The 22,698-nt window shown below is 37.1% G+C and overlaps 1 protein-coding gene across 4 annotated transcripts in view; it reads left to right on the top strand.

The window, feature by feature from the left end:
* The window catches only part of Itga8 (integrin subunit alpha 8), a 171,465-nt gene that overhangs the window by 49,020 nt on the left and 99,747 nt on the right, over positions 1-22,698 (top strand). For 3 of the 4 annotated variants that reach the window (XR_010043725.1, XM_003462769.5, XM_063237857.1), the window contains exons 11-13: positions 2,536-2,588; positions 10,014-10,219; positions 11,230-11,421. Coding sequence is in view for 3 of the 4 variants with exons in the window: in XM_003462769.5 (XP_003462817.1) it covers positions 2,536-2,588; positions 10,014-10,219; positions 11,230-11,421 (451 nt within the window). In the remaining variant the exon portion in view is untranslated. Of the gene's footprint in view, positions 1-2,535; positions 2,589-10,013; positions 10,220-11,229; positions 11,422-20,564; positions 21,335-22,698 lie in introns of those variants that run through there. The other variant, XM_063237858.1, reaches the window with a different exon arrangement.

Raw genomic sequence — 22,698 nt, 5'->3', positions numbered from 1 at the left:
ATATACTTTAATACTAATATCATTTACTAACTCACTTAAGAAACAGTTGATGAGCTTCTACTCTGTGATGCAAACTGTTCTAGGCCCTAGGGTTACAACAATGTTTCAGACCAATGGATCCCAGTTCTTGCATAGCTGTGTGGTAGATGAGATATAGTGGGACAGTTACAAATAAATACTGGTGATAATTCATAATAATGTTCAGTGATATAAAGAAAATACAGTATTTATGTAACATAGTGTGGGTGGCAAAGACACTCTAGGAATGGAGTCATTAGTGGGAAACATCTAATCCAAAGACAATAGCAGCTAACAAGACAGTTTTAAAACAGGAACCAGCTGGGCATGTCTGAGAGCTATGGTGAAGGCCACAATGGCTGTAAAAAGCAGGAGGAAAGTAGGATCTCTGGAAATGGGGCTTCTTCCATGAGCCTTGGTCAGCAATCCTGACCAAGGATTTTTCAGTAAGTTCATATTCAAAATTGATGCCATGTCTTGAATCTGGCATTGATGTCTGTGAGAACTCCTGTCTTGCAAATTACAGTCCTCTGGGGAACCTCATTCTGGAGATGGCAGAGACAGAATTCTATTTCCTACTTAGCAAGGTTTCTTGGCCACTGAACTCTGCATTTAGAAATGAGAATTTATTGAGACCATGGGTACAATGGGCCAGTGTCTCAATGAAGTGACTAAGTAATGATTAATAGCAAGTGGTAGCCTGGGAAAAGTAGAACATGTTGGATAAGCATCTGCGGATGATAAAGGGCTCTGATCCTGGTAGATACAGGTTCTCTATAACATGACAGTGTATATAAGGGCATGTGCAAATGTATATGTGCATGTGTTGTTGTTGTTACTGTTTTTGTTGTTGATAGAAATACATCAAACATCTCTAGGAAACAAAAAGTTCAAGGCAAAATGTTAAGAAATACAGGTAGGGGCTCCTCTCTTGTCCACATGTATCATCAGGACTTTAGGAAATAAAGGATCCTGCCTAAGCAGGCTAGAGCATGTATTGTCAGGCCTAGGAAAGTAGACTACAGCATGTATTTGGTGTCTAAGACTCTCACAGTCTCTCTCAGTGTTAGACATGTAGCCAGGATTGCACAGAGTGGTGGACCATGTTTCTTAAAAGCAAAATGCCACTGATTGCTGGAACAGGAGAGTGACTTTGCTATGTTTTAGGAACTGTACTCATACAAGGTGGTGGACTCTTGGTACCTGCTCATCTTCTTAGGTGACACAGATCACTCTGAAGTTCCTATACGTCACAGCTCATGCACCTCTGTCACTCATGGTAGCTAGAATCCACTCCTGAGTCTTAGTGCTACATGGAGTCTTAAATGATTGGTTCTGAGCCTTCCTCCCAGAGACTAGTTATTGACCTTTACACATTGTCATGAGCTGAAGTCTCATTGTGAATGGGTCACAGGCCTGAAAACAATCCACCATCTTTTTGACCAAATGTAGTTTGAGGTTAGACCTCAACTGCCACCATATATTTTTCTATGTATTGGGACATAGGAAAAATGTTGAAAGGTGTCACATTATGTACTGAATATGAAACTGACATCTGAGGTAGCCATGCCACAAAAACTGATCATCAAGGTTAGAAATGAAAACAATATATTTTAACATCTTTTTGCCAAAATTTGAGACTTTTGTCTATTAAATACTGTAAAATTTTCATAAAACATTTCATACCCCTCGTGATTCTCTGTGGAATATTTGGAAAATGTCCCTGAGTGAAGCTGATTAGATATGTAAATTTTGAATAACTGTTCCTAAATTGTTCCTAAGGTGTGGGAACATTATGGTACACTACTTAGACTCGTGAAAAAGATTTGGGAGCATTCATTAACTGAAAATTCAATATAAATGGAAACTGAGATACGAACTCCCTCCCTCAAGGAATTTTTTGTGCTTCAGTAATATAAACAGCACAAAGCAGAGAGTACAAAAGCACTTTGTTCTTGGGGCCAGGGATTTAGCTCAGTGGTGTAAGCACCTGCCTGGCAAGGGCAATTGTGAGTTTGATCCTTGGTAGATCCCCTCCCTGCAAAAGTACTTCATTCCTCTATGCTCGTTCATCACACATGGTATGTCTGACAAACTGGGACCAGATGGTGCATAATCTGAAAATATTCTCATATAAGACTTCATATGGAGATGAGATTAAATTTATTCTGTTGAGATTTAAAACCACAGAACTAGTACAGTTTAAAGGACAAGAAGTTGTGGAAGGGCCACATTTAGCAATGAACGTTCAAATAACTCTGTCCATGAATTGAATGGACTGATTGCTGAACATATCCAGAGGATGTCCAAGCAGATGGCAGGGTTATTACAGAGAAAATTATTCATTGGACCAGGGGTTAGAATAAATGACCTGAAGAATCGGACCACATCCAATAGTCAATGAATTTACATGCGGAAATATAGCATAATGAGATGCATCCTTTAGACAAAATAAGAGGTGACCATAAAAAGAACTTTTGTCACAAAGTATGTCATTCTTACGGTTTTATTTTGCAGATGGCATCTTATTTTGGATATACTGTTGTAGTATCAGACGTTAACAATGATGGGTAAGTTTGTACAAACTTCCTGCTCACTGAATATTATGTTCATCCATAAAAATGTTGTATTTTTCCTTCCTGAAACACTTCCTTTCATACTTCCTCAACAAGAGAGAGGCTGACTTGTTTTAACCTTTTTTTTTTTTTGATTCAGGACAAGGGGATACATCTCATAAAGAATTCTGTCATCCCGTTTTTATGTCTTCACTGAGATTTTCCACATCTGCCCCCTCTAAAAAAGGACTATAATCATTTTATTTTTAATTTTATGCAGTGAATTGTCCAGGGTTGAATGAGTAGAAGTCAGAGGATTTTTAGGATACTGAAACTATTATAAGACACTGTCATTATACATATCCTAAGACCCATAGAATGTGTGCTACTAAGTGTGAAACCTGATGTAAACTGTGGATTTTGCTCAATAATGATGTATAAAATGTATGTTTATGGATTGTAATGTGCCATTGTCTGGTGGGGGATATGGTGGTGGGAAAGGCTTGTGTGTTAGGGAATTAATGTGAGAACCATACTTTCTGCCTAAATTTGCTTTGAGTCTAAAACTGCCATATAAAATAAAGTCTATTAATTACAATTTTAAAAGGAAAACTACAGGGAGAGAGAGAGAGAGAGAGGGAGGATCAAGAGTGATGCAAATTTAAATCAAACACGTGGTGAAAGGCTTGATAAAACTTCAGGTGCATAGGGGTCACTGAATCACTGTAAACAGCTTTCCACAATGTCATACAGGTTTTGCTGGGGATGGGGGGATTTGTCTGTCTCCAGGAACAATGGATATACTGTCATTGAGCCTCAGAGGATTCCAGGTGAGGACGTGACTGGCTCAGACTATGGTTTCCTAGGTAGGCTCTTCCTGGTCAGTCTATTGTCATGAGCAAGGGAATGCAGTACCATAGCTTGGACCAGGGCAGAAAGAGGGGTGGGAAGTAGTAGTTGCACTGCGGATGTATTTTGAAAGTCTAGTAGAACATCCATCTCATCCTGGTGAGAGTTAACATTAAATCACCTTAATCTTCACTTGTCTGAGGGTCACCAGTCAAGATTTCTTCTGCACTGAGAACAGTCAGATCATGGTGGCCTTTCTGCTGTGCATGGACATCTTAATAGCTGGTCACACAAACAGAGGGCTTTTTGCTCTGGGTGCCAGACAGCATTTTCTAGGGCAGAGCGTCCTTCCATGTGTTCCCCGTTGTGAGCTGGGCCCATTTTGAAGCTTGGCATCTTTCCAAGGTTTTACGGTAGGCTCTGGGAATACTCTCTTCTTTCCTAGAAATGTCTTGTTTTAGGCTACAGCAAAGTTGAGTGATAGTGTTTTTAGTGCACACTCTGCCATGTTAAGGGGAAAATTTTTTTTTGAGAGAAGGACTTTAGTGGTTTCATGCTAATCAAAACAATGTGGTCATAACAAATGTTGGAATTTTTAAGTGATAAATTTTGTTCTTTCTTGACATTCTTCAAAACCTCTATGTATACTATTTCTTTACTAGATAAAATTTTCTGAATTCTTTAGGCCACATTAAAGAATAGATCCTTTACCTAGTGTTGTCATTTTTAAAGATAAAGTGCCCATAGACTCTTAAATGTGACAACTTGTTACTTTTATTTATTTCTATACTATGGAAATTCAAAGTTTTATTATAAATCAATATATTCTGCAAGCAGTTACAACTAGTAAAGGAAAGACCCAGATAAAGACATGTGACTCAAAAGAACTCTGAGATTACAGTAATAATGGTGTATATAGTATAATAATAGTATATATGTATATCTTTTTCTGTTTTTAAAATTATATGACCAGGTTATTATTCATGGTTCAGAAGCATGAACCCCTCAAACACAGACACACAGACACAGACACACACACACACACACACAGATGGTATTGAAACAGACTTTCTCTAGTCAAGAGTGTTATTGTTTGAGTTTAGATGTTCCCCCAAAGCCTCTTGTAGTCATGGGGGCAGGCTAATAGAAACTGTGATTAGTTCATGGTCCAATGCTGGGATGTATGGATATGAATGTTATAGCAACCCTAGGGTGAGTGTGACTTATGTGCAATATATGGAATAGAAGGAGTCTTCTCTCCATGCTCCTCTTTTTTTGCTCTTGTTGCTTTTGTTTCTTACTGCTCTGAACTGGTACCCTCTGCCATCAACTACACTGCTTTGGAGCCAGCGATTATGGACTGAAACCTTCACAAACTGTGAGCTAAATAAACCATTAATTCTTTAATTTTGGATACTGTGTATTTATTTTAGCAATAAGAAAAAGGGTAACCAAGACAAGGAGATAATCAAGTATGTTTGTGCACCAGGGTACCTAATGAGTACTTTTTGACAATATGTATATTCTCTATCAACTCTGCAACAAAATCAAGGTTTCTACAAATATTACAAAATCTCAATATCAGGTTAAAAAGCCAGTGTTTTAAAACAAAGTAACCAAATAAGTAAATTGTTGGAAATTTCCCCTATATTTAATATTTAAAAAATACCTCCCAGTATTATGTGTGTACTCTAAAAATTTAGATCAAATAGTTGTATGTATGTTGATTAGAGGGTAATATAGAGGGTAACATTGTCAGACCCATGATGATTTTCAGTGCATGATATAAACTGGTAAAGTTGACTTCAGTTTATCTATCTTAAAACAGCCCAAACTCTGTCAATGTAAACATTTTTAGGAATTTCTGAACACACTTGTTAACAAATAAAAATTTTATTTTTCATCTTGCACCTAAGCAAGCTAATATGTTTTATTTTTCCTTATGGATATTGAACAAAGACAGCATATTCATACGATTGCAAAAACTCACAGAATTACAAATTAATTCATTGGACTTTTCACACACCTATTATTTAGTCTCTGTGAAGCCAAAAAAGGAAATAAATTTAAGTAGATTCCTAGCATTTTGATTAACTTGAGAACATCTTGGAGGATATTTCTTTGAAAGGAAACATTTTGTGTAACTATAGTTTTATGTAAATTTAGCCCAAATGTGTGCTTTCATATAGAAGATAGCATTACAATTAAAATAGATAGAAAATATAAAAAATCTGAAGCATTAAGAACTTGTAAGTTAAACTAATTTTTGTGGCATAATTATTTAAACTATTTTTGTTCTAGCATATTACCTATCAAACTAATGAGACTGGTTAGACATCAAATGTACTATGGAGTCTATTAATCTGTACTATTCTAATAAGCAACTGCATCTTGAATATTAGTCACAGATATCAGCATGCAAAATGCACCCCTGGGAAAAGAGAAACAGAAAAATTTATATGTTAAATCAGTTAATGCTATTTATCTGTAAAAATATTGAATTCAGACACTTTACAGTAAAGTCTCATTGATGCACTCTCAAACTTATTCCTGTATTAAAGCTTTCTTTCTGAGGAAAATGCAATGTTCTATGCCAAATGACGTGTCAAGTATGAGACACTGAGACTTGGCTTCTATTAGATTATTAGAGTAGGTTTAGACATAACAGGAAGACAAATATCAAACCTGGGTAAATGCTAGGCAGATATTGAATGAAAATTGTACTTAGGCATTTGATATTTCAAATAACATGAAGTTTATATATACCTCTTATCTTTATGAAATGCCTTTAAATAATAACTTACATCTCTTTCAAGCCACCAACATGATCCAAAATGAGAAAAATAGTTTGTAGTGAAATCACTTCAATTTTTCACCATTCATGTTATATTTAAGATTAAGATATATTTAAAATCTCTCTGTGTGGATACATGTATACATACACACAAAACTTGAAGATGTTATTTATTTATTTATTTGGAGTTCTAGGAATTGCTTCCAGGGCTTTTGCTTTGAGCTAAATCCCCAACCCTTATATTTTTATTTTGGGACAAGTCCTCTCTAAGTCTCTAAATTGCCCAGGTGAAGCTCAAACTCGCAAGCATCTTGCCTCTGTCTCCCAGAGTGCTGGGATTACAGGAGTGTGCACTATAACAACCAGATGTATTCTATTTTATTCTTTCAAATTGCTGATAGAGACTGATTAAGTTGATTTCATAATCCACTAATGGGTTGTAAATTGAGATTTTAAAACATATGCTAAACAATAATATGTACTATGACTAAGTGGTATTGCTAATATAAAATAATATTTACACTAAGTGAAAATTATTCTGCAAGGCACATTGTACCAATTAAGTCTGAGACAGTTATTGTCTCTTAGGTCTCTAGAAGCATATTTATAAATTAAGAACAAATGTTTTTTTCTCTTTTTGGATTTAAAACATTTTAGGTGACTTCATTTAAGTGTCCAGGGCAATATATATCTAAAAAAATCAATGGAGTCATATTTTTTTTACAATCTATGAGATTCCAGTAATATATGATTCTTTCACAGTGATATATTGATAATTTCTAGAAGTTTGTTCTTAAAATTAGTAGGTTATGGAGCCAATTATGTCAGATTCATAGTGTACTCATATCCGCAGGGGCTAATTATAAGGCTTTGTTCCTTCTCTGCATAATGATAAACTTGCCTTTCCAAATCTCCACTATACAGAACCAGTGACTTGACTGTGACATTAGTTACCTTTCAGTTATTAGGATGAAATACTTGACAGTCATTTAAAGGGGAAAAGATTTCTCCTTTAAAAAGGGAAAGATTTATTTGGCTCAGAGGTTTAGTCTGTGGCAGGCTCGTTCCGTTGCCGTGGATCTGAGGTGAGGTACTACATCATGGTAGAAGGCTGTGGACAAAGCTACTCACCCTATGGCACTCAGAAAGTAGAGAAAGACGTCTATAGCATGGTGATCTATGTGTTTCTAATAGTCCATTGGCTATAAACATCATTGGGTTAATCCACTGATGAAAGTGATCATCTTCACAGTCAAATCACCTCTGTATGCATAGGTAGATTGATAGATGACAGATAGCTAGATAGATGTTAGATATATAGACAGTGTCAAATGCACACAAACATGTATCCACCTGTACAGTATCATATAGAATAGTTTCTACCCTAAAATCCCTTTCTCTTCACACTCATCCATTTCCATTTTCTACATTCCTGGAAACCACTGATCTTACTGTTTCCCTAGTTCTGTTTTTTTTTCTGGAATAGTACATTGTTGGATTCATATAGTACTTAGCCTTATGAGATCAGCTTCTTTCATTTCATAGTATATACTTAATACTTCTTTCATATCTTTTCACAGCTTCATAACTCATTTCTTTGAATTGATGGACAGTATTCCATTGTAGGAGGTAAAGCCTCTTGTTTATCTATGCACCTCTTGAAAAACATCTTGCTCTCAAGCTTTGGAAATTATGCTGTTAACATTTGTGTTCATTGTTGACCAACTTCCACGAATGTGCAGTCACATGCTGAGCTTGTGTCTGTCTTTGTAAGGAGCATCCAGGCTGCCTGCCAGTGCAGCTCCATCATTCTGCATCCCCACTCACCAGCATGGAATCAGAGTTCCTGCTGTCCATCCTCACTGATGTTTTGTGCCGTCAGCATTTTAGCCATTTGAAGAGATTTGTACTGGCATCTCACTATTATGTGAATTTTCATTTCCTAATGACGTGATTTGGGACATCTTTTCACATCTTTAGTTTCCATCTGTGTCTTCCTTGATGAGGCATCTATTCAGATTTTCACCAAATTTTTAATTGTTTTTCTTTATTGCTCATATTATACATAATATACACATACTACAATGATAATGTCAAATATTATATTGTACTGTATAGTGTAATAGCACTATAATACATTAAATGCTAGTGTATGGTCATAAATTATTACTTTACATTGTTGAGTTCTGAGGATTCCTTGTGGATTTTTACTTTTCCTATTAAATGTGTTGGAATTCTCCTGGCCCAGACTTACTTAGACCACTTGGTGCACCTGACTCCTTTGGAGGCACTTGTCTTGTCTCCCAACACACCACTGAAAAAACCTACCTTGAGATCCACCTGTCAGGATACTACCTGAGTCAAAGCTGTCTCCTCCAGGGGCCTTCAATAATTCCCTCCAAGCACTCATCCTCTCCCCATTTGTGCTTCCAGCATCCATTTGGATCTCCCATTATCACTTGTAAATTAATTAGAGATTCAGTTGACTTAATAGTCAGCATGTATTGTTTAAATCATGAGGTGAGTCGTTGATGAGCTATCTATTTAGGTGTATAGCATATCTTTTGACTGAGACTGAGAAATCAACCGTAGACTAAGCCCATAGACAAAGTGACAATTCAGAGAGGATGGAAGGCAATGAAGTCAGCATCATTTATACCACACAGACGTTCAGGAAGATTTCTCTCAGCATACCCATGTTTCTTCATATTTATGATATGAGATACAGAGATCTATAGTAATATCAGTATAGGTATAGTTACATATTAATATACTTAGTTTATCATATATTGTGAGTATTAATATATTAGTAGTAATATGTTGATATGCATTAATCACAATATTTTAGTAACTAAGTTACTTGGCAAACTTCAATATTCTGTAATCTGCTTAGACACCAAGTCAATGCAGATGTATATTTCAGCTTCAGGTGGGCTCTTATTTTCATATTTTTGCATATACTATGTTGTAATTAGTTGTGTTTAGACAAACTTTAGACAGGTCCTAGTGGACATTAAATTATGCATTTTTGGTTGGTGTTACTTTTCTTTAGATTTTTAAAATAAAAATCAAATCTCTGAGAGGGCTCATGACAAATAAGTTTTCTACTCCTCTGGCTCTGTGAAGGAAACATCTTTATCTTTAACTACATTTATTTTCCATTTACCTGAAGGTTATATTTCATCTCTAAATGCTTAGGTGTCTCTTTCCTGAGTATTTTAGACCTCGAATATCACCTGTTCCCTGATACTATCTACACATAGAAAAAATAAATATAAATTTTTGTCAGGGTTAAAAGTTTTGTTTTTATCTCTTTAGCCAGCATTAGTCATCTCTCTGGCCTCTTTTTTTTTAACAGTAGGTAACAGGAGGAAAAAAGAGGACAACATTTATGTTAAGCCTTATTATTGCAAGAAAACTGCATAATCTAATAAATAGTAGTGACTATTGCAAACAAACCCTAATCTCCTTATGTGAAAACTTATTTATACATTTTCAATATGTTTTCCTTGTACAACTACAGTTTCTGTGAATGCACTTGAAAAGTTTAAAAAGAGAAATATCTGTGGTTTTCTTAATGTGGTTCTTTTTAACAAGTTAAAAGGTTTAACATGATAATTTAACATCTAATTTTCTTACAACATTCTCTTTTGTAGACATAACAAAGCAACGAAGGAAATACAGTGATTGTAAAGCGACCCTTGTAAAAAGGAGATGGAACTAATCTAGTTCATTATCAATGCATGGAAAGAATCTCCTGGCTCCTGTTCCTTGACTGCTGTCTTTGTTCCATTCAGATTGGACGACCTGTTGGTTGGGGCGCCTCTCTTCATGGAACGAGAATTTGAGAGCAGCCCGAGAGAAGTGGGCAGAGTCTACCTATATTTGCAAGTGAACGCCCTCCTCTTCCAGGACCCCCAGGTCCTCACGGGCACTGAGATTTTCGGGAGATTCGGTAGTGCTGTGGTGCACTTGGGGGACTTGAACCAAGATGGATACAATGGTAATTTAAACCAGTGTCCTGCCTGTCATAATTTTATGTTTCTGCTATGTGAAACAAACAGTGGCTATTTTAAAATACGGTGATGTGGGGGCACTGTTATCATTGATTTTTAATACATTAGGAAAACTTTAAAAGCAAGATATATTTTGACTAATCTAGATATCACGTTGAAATTTTTTCATGTTTTAATTTAGGGTGTTCCTTAATGGCTCTGAAAAGTGACTTAAAGGGAATTAGAGCATCTTCTATTATGTATGGAGTCAAGACAAATGTATATATGTGATACGTTAGCAAGTATAGGACATTCTGGTCAACATATATGGGGTACATATAGTATATGCTGAAAAGGTTCCTGGTCTATAAACTTCAGTAGAAAGGCAGTTTCAATGTTTGCAATAAAGCAAGTTTTAAATATTTACCTTAGGCTTGTGGTTCTTTAAATTAGGAATTCATAGATGCTTTCTCAGTACACTCTTCTCAGAAAAACATATGTACACACGAAATACTACATGTGTTTTCAGGATCTATAAGAACCATACTGTAGTATATTTCTTGATCTAAGTAAAAACGTAACGGAAACATGCTGTAACGTGATAGGAACATCAAATCAGTATCCATGGATACTTTTTGTAAGTGTATTGTACTCATGATTTTTTGACCAAAAAACCCTCTGCAAATAGTATTTTGCAAAGTACAATAAGTGCATATTTAATACTTAAGATTCAAGGGGACTAAAAAAGATGAGCTCCCTTTTAAGTGACTTTTGCTTTCCCAAACTTCTGAATTCCCTATTATCCAAGAGAAATGAATGCTGCTAAACTATCTGAAAATTGCGTTTTCTTTGATTTGTCTTTTCTTGTAAGCCCTTTATGAGAATTACTATTGCTGCAGAATTACACTACTCTCATGCAAAGCATGAGAAGCCCTTTGGATTTATGGCATTGCTCTTTGGATTGTACTTATCTATTTCTAAAGCATTCTTCTTTATCCCCAAATATGTTTTTCTGCAGACATCGCCATAGGCGTGCCCTTTGCAGGCAAGGATCAGAGAGGCAAAGTGCTCATTTACAATGGAAACCAGGATGGCTTAAACATCAGGCCTTCCCAAACTCTGCATGGAGTGTGGGCCTCACAGACAGTCCCTTCAGGATTTGGCTTTGCTTTAAAAGGGGACTCAGACATAGACAAGAATGATTACCCAGGTAAGGTTTGCTTTCTTTTCTTGTGTGGGAATTCACTTCTTGGCGACCGTTCATCCTCTGGAAAACACATCATGTGTAAGCGTTTCTCTCATAAAGAAGGAGGTCAAGTTTAACATGGCACAGGGTCAGGTGGGTTGTTTTGAGTTTTGATTTCACGGTATGATCCATGAGCATTGAAGGGAAAACAAGACAAACCTCCTTTTGCAGTCAAGGGACAACTATAAAGAGAAAAAATGGCTTAAAATCCAGCATTGCACATAAAACTTGACAACTTTGTGACCCAAGTTTTCATTTGAGATCCTGCAGTTATCTGTTCTCCACCAGCGAAGACAGCACACTCCATGCACCTTTCCTGAGAAATTTGTTTTAACCCTGCAATTCCCTTTTAAGCTGATATTCTTATTAATCTGTGCATGACCTTCAACATTTACTTTGATAAAGTTTGTGGTTTTAGGTCATATTTTCCTGGCATGTTTTGGGGTTTTCAAAGATAAATTGGATAGCTGAAGGAGAAAAAAAGAAGTGCTTCATGATAGGAATTATAAATCATTCCTGATGACCTAACTCATATTGAGCATTTATGGAAATTCATAAAGTACAGTTGGGTAATTCTCTTTTTATGCATGCTATATGAACATATAGATTTTGTCTTAATGGATTATTTCAGCAATCAGAGTTTTTAGCAGAAAATATTAGGCTCTTTGGTTTCATGGTTCATTTTTTCACTTTTATGTTGGTTATTTTAAGATGGTTTCAATAAGTGTTTAGAAATCATTAATAGTTAACTGACAGCTTTGACTGTTTATTAAAACCTTGTTTCTTTCCATCAGTCCCTCCCCTACTTGGGAATTTTCCATATATAGGTTTTTTTCTGCTTTGGGGCAGCAGTCCAATAAGCTGACTCCCTAAGTATACATCATTAATTTCAATCCTTTGGCTTTCTCTTCTCCTCTGGGATTAGGCAAAAAGGATAACACAGTTTATAAATAGGCCAGAAACCTGTCACAGTGCTAACACAGATATTATAGTAGGCTCAAAGAGGGCTGATATTATATTCTGTACTAATTCTTACCTGTGACAATTTGCAAAAGCATTAAATTAAATTTATTTTCTTAAGTCATGGATACCAGTCTAGGCAGCTAAGGTTAATTTTGGTGGGGGAAGTAGGTGAAAACAAGTCTCCTATGTAATATATTCTATTTTTAAGTAATTCAAAATCTAGATCCCTTATGTTATTACTACCCAAAATATGTCAGGGTGATTAATGAAATTCAATTCCTGGGTAGCGATTTTAGATAAATAGTGAATTTAGAAAGTTAGTGTTATTCATTATGCTTGTCATATGCTTCCTTTTCCACTGGCAGAACCAGGGAACTTGACAGGCAGAATAGCTGTGACTTCCATGAGACAAAGGAAGTAAAGGATGTATTGATCAAATAACCGGCCCTTTACCTCCTCCAAAGACTGAATAAGAACCAAATGAAAGGAATAAGGAAAAAGTTTCTCCCAAGGAATAGTCCACTTGGGGAGAAAGAAAGCAAGAATAGGACAGGGAAGAGGAAAAAAATTAGTGCAATATTAGTAATTGATCACCTCTTAATTGTGCCCCTTTATGAGCTCCCATTGATGCTGGCCTTTGTACTGTACTCTGTGCTCACTTGTCACAGGCATTATTAGAACAGTGCATCTGAAATGTTCCAGGCATCCCATGACCTGCTGAGCCTGCTCACAGAGAATGAAGGCATTGGCCCCTTTCAGATATTTTGATTTACTGTCTCTGATATGAGGCTTAGGAGTTTCAGTTTTTACCTGGTCGAGGAACACCACTCCAGAGCCCTCGAAGTTCTGCTGTCATATCTACAGCAGTCTGATGCACATTTCTCTTTTGGCAAGAACCTATATTATTTAAGCTGTGACTTTTTAAAATTCTTTTCAATGACATCCATTCAGACAGTGACTCTTCTGCAGACCACCTCTGTGTGGTGGCACCATTGTGATGCTTGGGCACAAAATGTTCTGTGCGCTCATCTAGGAAGATGAAAGAAATATCCTTGATAAATATTCAGAGTTTCATACACTGAAAGTTATCTGTGTATTTAAATGGTATTTTAAGTGATACTTTACTGGATTTCACTTAAAACATATTACTGTATTTGTTTGACATTAACTCACCTTAAACTGCCGTAAGCCATAGAAAGGAATATTTATGTTAAGGTTAAAGGACATTTCTCAAGGAAAATCAAGGGCAGAAATTTACCAAGTCTCTGGAAAGGAGTGACTGTAACTTTATGTCAATTCCTTCTACCCCCATGCATGTGTATGTGTGTGTGTGTTTGTGCACACGTGCACGCACACATACATGCTGGCTTGCACATTTTCATTTAAACCAGATTTTTCTGAGCACACAGTAACCTATTTATCTTCCACAGTTCCAGAGTTCAGGTGCTGCAGTTGTACCCATTCAGGGACTCAGCACTTCATCTCAGTCCCAAGTCCTGGGCTGGGGGAGAATCAGATGGGCTCGGAGGCAGACTGATAACTTCTAAAGACAGCATGAGTTGATTGGAGGCTTGCACAGATGTTCCTGTAGATATTCACTCTGGGAATTCTGTAAAAAAAAAAGGGAGGACAAAGGTGATACTAGGAAATGAGAATCCCAGTAAAAAATGTGGAACATAATTTAATGGAAAAATGTTATTTTTTAAACATTTTTTACATTACTTACCATTATTTTTTTGTTTCTTTGGTTTCAAAATAAGCAAGACGTTTCTTCACTGAGTGAAGAAGTGTATATTAGCTTGTGCTTAGGGCTGGGGATTGTGCTGGGGAGTAAGCAGTGGTGATGGGGAATATGGGCAGAGCTTGAGTTCTAGGTGAGAAAGACGGACACGGCCGTCCTGTAATAGGTGAAGTAGAGTTTGTGATGGGGCTGGTGGGGAGACACCTTTCCTTGCCAATATGACTTCTAGCTGACCTCATGAGAAGGCCAGTGGCACATGATCGTGGAATGGAGGCAAGAAGAGGAATGTTAGTGGGAAAGGCCAGAGACAGTGAGAACACGCTGCCTCCCAGAACGGCAGAAACATTGGAATCATTTATCTCTAAGCAGGATGCTGGAGAAGCAGGCTGGAGCCAGAAGGAGAAGCCACCTTGGGTTTGGATTCTATAATGAAACCAGTGAGAAGCTGCTTGGAAATTTCCCTGTGACTTTGGTGTGGAAGATAGTTCAGTTACAGACAACAGTGAGCTTTGTCCTAGCAGTGACAGTACAGATGTGCGGAAGTGGGTGGGTAAAGTCAACAGGATATGGTGGCTGATGTATGTCAGGGGAGGAGTAAGGGAGAGTGAGGACTTTTGAATGACTTCTAGTTTTCTTGCTTCAGTGTTGAACTGGATGGTGCTCCCATTCATTGAATCAGAAAGTGCTGAGGTGCAGAACTGTGGGGAAATGATGATTTTAAGCACTGTGAGTCTGTGGTAATTTTGTTCATCGAGGGATGATGTGGCGTAGCTGGATAGCATCAAAGTAGCATCAAGGGATGGGATAATCCAAGAAATGGGAGGCATGGGGCTGATCAAGGGACCCAGGCCATGCTCGATGACAACCTGCAGAGGGACTCAGTTTCAGCAAGATCTGTGCCTTGTGAATTGTCCTCTTGCATCCTTTCCAAGGTCTCATGAATCCTTTTTGTGTGTCCAGTGTCTGTTTCTCAGTTTCTCCAAATTATAAATTCAAGATATGAAAGTCAGCTGGATTGACAGATCATTCCTTATTATCTTTGGAAATTTTCTTGGCTTTGTGCAAGAAATACATAGAATGTAAGAATTTGCAAACTCATGAAATACTTGAGTCTTAAAAGGGCAAACATTTTTGCAATAGAATAATGTACTTGAAAAAATTCAAACATTCTATGCTTGTGAATTTTAAAAATGTTTTACTAGGAAAATATCATAGACCTTCAGAAATTTTATAATCATTTGGTCTTAAATCAGTACTAGAAGAAAACAGACTCTATAGCTCCATATACAAGCACCTTCAATTCCCCTGATTACTTCCAGAACTTGAACTAATTCCAGGATCGAGCCTGCTGTGAATGATGTACAGGCTGTGCCTGGCCAAGGAGCATGTGGGGACAGATTCACATACCAGGGAGTTCCCTCTACTGGGGAAGGCCAGCGGCACATTTTACAGTTCATGTACAGACATGCATGCTCTCGATGTTCTGTGGCAGGTGTTCCCTTCTAAATAGATCAGAAATAAAATAAAAATAAATAGATCAGGAATGCCATCACTTATCTACCTAGTACATACAGAATTCATGAGAAAATGAATATAGACACAGCTTTCAAATGCGGGGCTGCTTGAAGTATTTAAAAATTGCAACACATTTGAAAAGTAGTGCTTACCAACCATGATGACTTCTGATGGAGCTGTGATGGACAGGTTTCCCATTCTTGAGATAAATACTTTCCTTTCATTTTGGTAACAAAGTCTTAGCAGGTCTATTGAAAACATAGCAGTGCTGGCTTCCCCAGGTCCCCATTGCCTGGTGTGTAGCCCTTCTGGTACGGGGCCTACATGGAATTGTGGCAGGACATGCATAATGTTCCACTTACAGAGAGCCATGAGCATGCTGCATGTTCTTTACACAACCTGGAAACCTTTTACACAAAGAAAGAGTGGACTGATCATGATATTTTGTTTACTTGTTATACATTCTAGCTGAGCCATCCTCCAGAAATAAGTTAACCTACTACCTGAAATAACTAAGCGCACAGATACATAGAAAATGGTTTTCTATTATATTTGCTTATTGTGACATGATCTGTTCTGCATGCTCCATATGTTCTGTGTTTGTGCAAGACCATTCAGTCTTGTCTTTGGAGCAGGTAGGAATCCTACTAATGAGTAGGTAAGAAGCTAATTACATGTTAACAGTTTTATAATTATAACTACTAGTAAGTAGTAGTCCAAAGCATACTAGCCACTACATAGAAGATAATGGCATGGTATGTCCATTAGAATATTATTTTTATTTTCTCATATTTTAATTTTCTCCTGTATGTATTTTATATGTATGTGCACATATGTAATAGAAGAGTGTGAAAGCTAAGATATTACGACACCGCAGTTTTTTTTTTCTGGAAAACATCCAACCAGTCCGAAAATAACCACATCAAAATTAACAAAATGGCAGTGAACAGAAGAAGAGAAATCATACTGCCTAAATTCAGCTTCTCATCCCACATGGTTAAGCTTGATACCTGACTGATTATTTGACTTCTGTGAACGTACATTTCCTTATATGGTGCAAATAGCTCATACTGCCTGCTTTGTAGCATTGTATGGACTGCAATTCTAGGTTTAGAGAGGATTTCTCCAAAATATTATGAATACCACAGGACAGCAATGAAAACTGATGCAATTACCATGAAAAGGATCAAAACTACTGAGTTCCCAGTCGTAATGAGCCAGGGAAGGTTTTGCAGAACTGTAGTCTAGCATGCTGGAGACAGGCAATCCAGGTTTAAAGTTGGACTGCATCTTCCTAGATGTGTAAGAGTCAGAAAATGTCTCAACCTCTCAGAACTTCAGTTTCTTCATTTGTAAAACTGTGTGAGACTGAGTTGGTGTAAAAATAAATCAAATGAGATAATTTACACAATATGAAATGAGATTGTATGTTAAATGTTATACAGGTCAAAGTTTTATTATTGTTTATTTTTTAAGAAAATGATTTTTATTGTATATTTTAGGTATGCATACTTATCACATTCATCATAGGGAAATAGTACCTGTATGTGATATAACTTGATTCTTTTTTTCCATTTCTGTACCCTCCTTTCAACCCCTCTGCCCATCCTTACTTACAAAAGCATTGTTTCCATTTTTCTTTTCTATTTGTTTTTACTTTTCCCTTTTTTTCCACTCTCTCTTTCCTTGTTCCCCTTCCTGTTTGAACATTTTCTTCCTGATTCACAATGCTTGTTCTACTTTTTGGTTCTTATTTACACTTGTGGCTTTTCACACCAGAGGAACAATGCAGTATTTACACATGTGTGTCCAATTATTTTACTTAAAAGTATTGTCTCAAGATGCATGCATTTATTTACCCAGAAATATCTCAAATAATCCTTCTTTATGGCAGAGTAGTGCTCCATTGTATGAAAAACTTATATATCTTCTTTATCTGTTCACCAGTTGATGAGAATTTGGGATGTTTCCAAGATTTGGCTACTAAAAACCGCTGCTATAAACATGGGTATGCATATATCACTGTGGTATGATGCTTTCAGTTGTTTCGGGGAGATGCCAAGAAAGTGAATGGCTGGATTGAATGGAACCGCTAGTCTTAGTTTCTTGAGGAATCTCTGCATTTATTTTTCCACAATGGATGCACCAGTCTACACTCCCACCAACATTAGAAAATGGTTTCTTTTCCCTACAGCCCCACCTGCATTTGTTATTTGTTGATTTCTTTATAATAACCATTTTTTTCTGACATGAAATGGAATCAGCACTGTTTTGATTTGTGTTTCTTAAGTGACCAATGATGTTAAAACATTTTTTCATCTATTTATGTGCTTATTCATTTAAAATGTCAATTTTTGGATTGAATTTTTAAATTTTGCAAGTGTTTTTTTTTTTTTTTTTTTTTTTAGTTCTTTATGTGTTCTAGATAGTAGTCCTTTTTCTGAGGAACAACTTGCAGAAGTTTTCTCCCACACTGTGGGTTGTCTCTTCACCTTAGTAGTGGTTTCTTGCTGTGCAAAAAGTTTTTAATAGGATGACATCCCAATTGTTGATTCTTTGTGTTAGTTTCTGTGCAACTGGAATTTCATTAATAAAATCCTTGCCTACACTAATGTCTTCAAAATTTCTATCTATTGTCTCTTCCCCTTGACTTAGTGTTTCTCTTTTAATATTTAGGTTTTGATCCATTTCTATTTCAGTTTTAATTTCTTAAATTTCTGTCTTTTTGAGAAAGGTTTTGCTGTTCACTTCAGATTGTCCTTGACCTCACTTTATAGCCCAGGTTGGCCTCCAACTCACAGTGATCCTCTTGTCTCAGCTTCCTGGGTGCTGTTATAACAGATATGTACCATCACACTCAGATTATTTTGATTTTATATTAGTGTGTAGTCAAACACGTGGGTCTAACATTAATATTCACCATGTGGAAAAGCGGTTTTCTCAGCACCATTTAATAAAGAGGCTTTCTTCCAGTAAATGTGTTTGGCACGTTTGTCGATGATAAGCTGGCTGGTGACTGAGTATGTCTGGAATCCTTTCTCCATCTTCTAATCTGTTCTACTGAATCCTCAGGTCTGTGTTTTGGCCAGTACCATGATTTTTTTTTTATCACAGAAATGAAGCTTTGCAATATAATTTTAAGTTATGTATAGTGATTCACCCTGCCTTGTCTTTGTTGCTGTGGGGCTCTACTTTTTCCAAATGAATTTTGGAGTTTTTTTTCCCTAATTCTGTATCATATGCTATTGGAATTTTGATCAGAATTACATTAAATCTGTATAAGAATTTTGGAAGTATGGTCATTTTTACTATACTGGATCTTCCTACCCATGAGCAAGGGATGTCTTTTCATTTTCTCATGTGCTTTTCAATTTCTTTTTTGATTACTATAATTTTCAATGTAGAGATCTTTTACTTCCTTCATTGGACTGATTCCTAGGTATTCCATTTTGGATGCTATTGTTTCCCTAATTTCTTTCTCAGTGAACTTGCTATTCATGTACCGGAAGGCTATTGATTTTTCAGTGTTGACTTTGTATTCAGCTATGCAACTGGATATGGTTATTAAATCTAGAAGTCTTTTGGTGGCATTCTTGGTGTCTTCTGGGTATTATATCATTCGCAATTAATGGAAATTTAAATTCTTTCTTTTTTATCCTTATTCCTTTTATTTCCTTCCCTTGTCTAACTGCTCTGGATAATGTCCACTTTCAGGTGCATCTGCTATTAGTGGTGAATAATGTGGGTAGAGTTCATATCTGTGCTGATTAATCCCAGCAAGGCAGCAGCAGCCTTCTGGTGGGGTAGTGAGAAACCCCACCGAGGCTGCACTTTCACTTCCCCTGAAATTCAGGCTGGTTTCTGGCTGTGAGACTGGAACTGTTGAGCCTGCAGAAGTCAGTGTACCTTCTACAATCTTGAACTCTACTGGGGCTCACTAGATGAAACAAGCAGTTGTTCGAGTCTTGAGTTCAGTTGATCCCTCTGCACAGTGACTCTCAGCTAGTCACCATCTCCTGTCAGATGTCTGATTCTGCGGCATTCACCTCCAGCCCGTGCAGTCCTCCACATCCACTGCTCCCTTCCACTGGTGTGTCTCTCCGTGCAGGCCTTTGGGGTTGCCAGCTGTCACTGTGTGACTGAAGGTTTGAACTGCCCCTCCCATGCTGTGAGACCTGGCAGTGGGAGAAGGTACTGCCTGCCACCTCCTTCTTCGTTGAAGTTTCTCTCTTCCCTCTATCCACAGGCTGCATTTCTCACTTCAGACCCTTCCTGGGTCCAGGGCACTCACTTCCCTCTCTTCCCTTCCTCACAGTGCTGTATTCCAGTGTCTGGGCCTCAAATCGTGGACAGGTTCTTTCTCTACTGCTTACCCCTCACAGAACCTCATATAGGACAAAGTTTAAGAGTAGATAGCTCTTTGGTCAGTTTAATAAACAAGATTCCATATATTTTAGAGGTATTTTGTGCACTAATTGATATACTTTTCTTTCATTTGAGTAAGCAAACTTCCGTGGCTCCCCAAGTTTGATTTCCAGCACTACATTTGCTCTTTCTGCAAATGCGAGCATGAGAGTAAGGGAAGATCTACAGTGACCCTGCTGCACTGAGGTTACTCATGCTATCCCTGTTGCTGACCCTCTGAAGAAGCTGCCCCCAACATCATGAGGTCTGTGCCCCACCATGATGTAATCCACCACCCTACCCCATTCCCAACCCTAGGTGGGGGACAGTACCAGGAATTACCAGGGACGGAATATGGTTTCCATCAGCCTGTTGGCCATTCAAGCATATTAAATTTCAGGCATATGATGCATGAACTGGGATGGAGAAAGTGGAGATCAAAACAAAGAAACTGTTTTTTTTTTTTTTTTTTGTATTTTTGTAGAAATAAAAAATAAACTAGGCATGGTGATGCTGACCTTAATGGAATGCAGAGGAGCAGTGGAGAGTAAAGTAAAGAAGAATGTTAAAGATGACTCTCAGCATGGAGGGACACACTGTGATCCCAGCATTCTGGGAAATGGAGACAGGAGGGCCACAAGTTTCAGCTCATCCTGGGCAACTCAGGGAAACCACATCTCAAAAAAAAATTTAAGTGTCATGGGGGCACTTTGAATATAGTTCAATGTATAGGTCTTGAATTCAACTCCATTGCCAGACCCCCCAACCTCCCCCAAAAACTGAGACATTCATAAATGGGAATCTCAAGTATTTTCATTGCTAGCATTATAATCCTTTTCCTACTCAAAATGTGAACATATTCAAACTTTTATGTTGATGTTCATCGGAAAAGTAAGAATGACCAGAGCAATATTTTGTAGACAATAATTGAATGGAATCATGGTAGAGGAGAAACAGCTGTGATATTCAAGAATGCTCCAATGCAAGGATCTCGTCTAATCCTGTTAACAGTGATCACATAACAGCACCATCTGCTAAGTGCAAAGTGCAGGCAAGAGAGGGTGGAAGGCGGGGAGGGGAGTTTCTGTTGAGTAGCAGAAATTGTATAAGCAATAAAAACTGGAGGAAAGCACACGGGCCGAATGCCAAGACTATCAGTGTCTCCTTCAAGTCCCTAATATATGATGACTGTATCATTAAGCCATTTCAGACAATTAGACTCAATGAAATAAAATAACTGATCATCTGTTTTAATGAGTGTTTGTGTGTGTGTGTGTTGTGTAGCATAAACAAATAAGTGAGCAAGATAGAACCTACACAAGAGAAAATAAAGGAGTAGCTTTACCCAAAGGGAATAACACATTTTAACTAAACTTTGAGGTCCTTGAAATTGTTGACTTGAAATTTGGTTGAACTAAGATTAAATTTTGTAGTGAAAGTATATTTTTCCTTCTCAAAGTGCCACTCCAGTTTGTATGAAAGGCAAGACATTACATTCTGATTGAGCAAGATTTGCATAATTTCATTATAAACACGTTAGTAGACGGTTACAGTTCTTGTGAAAATAGTTTATGAATTTAAATTGAGTTGGTTCAGCTGATTAATTCAGCTGCAAGTGTTCTTTGCATTGAATTAGGTGTTCTCATTAAAAGGAAGCAAAAAGAAGTGGAGAGGTTAAGGGCCTGAGATCGACCTGGTGACATTTCAGTACCCATCCTCTCCGGGCTCTCTTTCCTTACCTGGATGGAAGGGAGGTATAGGAGTTTCTTCTCCAAGGGTCTTTAACTCTCAATTTCAATTCCATAATCCTAGCTGTACCACCTTCTGAGACTGCACTATAATACTGGGTACATTACTAAAAACTTTACCTTAGAGAAAAAAAGTTAGTGAATTTAGACTAGACTTCTTTTTTCTTAACTCTTTCTTGGAAAAAATTTGTCAAAAAGTTTCAAAAAATTCTAGAGCATTTCCAATAGTAGCTTTCTCTGATAGTATGATTTTGTATAATTCTAGTACAATAAACTATCAATGAAACAGTAAACCTATTAGAAACCTTACACAATTTTATCATTTGACCTTATTTTTTATATTTGTTCTAGTCCAGAATCCCACATTGAATTTCTTTGTATATCTTCACTTTCCTCAATTCTATGACAGTCCTTTGCTTTTCTTTAATTTTTAATCTTTTTGTGTTTGGTTTTTTGAGACAGGGTCTTGCTATGTAGTTCAGGCTGGCCTAGAACTTTCTGTGATCCTCCTGCCTCAGACCTCTGAGTGTTGGGATTTAGGCATCCATTGACTACTGTGCTTGTCTTGTCTTTTACTTTTACTGTCAAACTTTTTACATGTCAAAATACTGTCTGTAAATTTCAAAGATTTCCCTGAACTAGGCTTGTCAATGTTTGTTCATCATGAAACTGAGGATGCATATTTTTTACAAGAGTACTGCACAGTGATGCAATGACTTTTGGTGCATCCAAATAGCAGGTCGCAGGTCTCTGTTTATTTTACATCTCAATCATTTGCATGAGGTGCTATCAGCCATCAATCCATGGCAAAGTTAGTATTCCTCTTTTGAATAGTAAGTACTTTTGAAAGATATTAGAAGACTACACAAA

This window comes from Cavia porcellus, unplaced genomic scaffold (genome assembly GCF_034190915.1).
Source record: "Cavia porcellus strain 051 isolate PalLab524CR breed Dunkin Hartley unplaced genomic scaffold, mCavPor4.1 scaffold_27, whole genome shotgun sequence".
Classification (NCBI taxonomy): Eukaryota; Metazoa; Chordata; class Mammalia; order Rodentia; family Caviidae; genus Cavia; species Cavia porcellus.
This window is presented reverse-complemented; position numbering and strand designations above follow the sequence as displayed.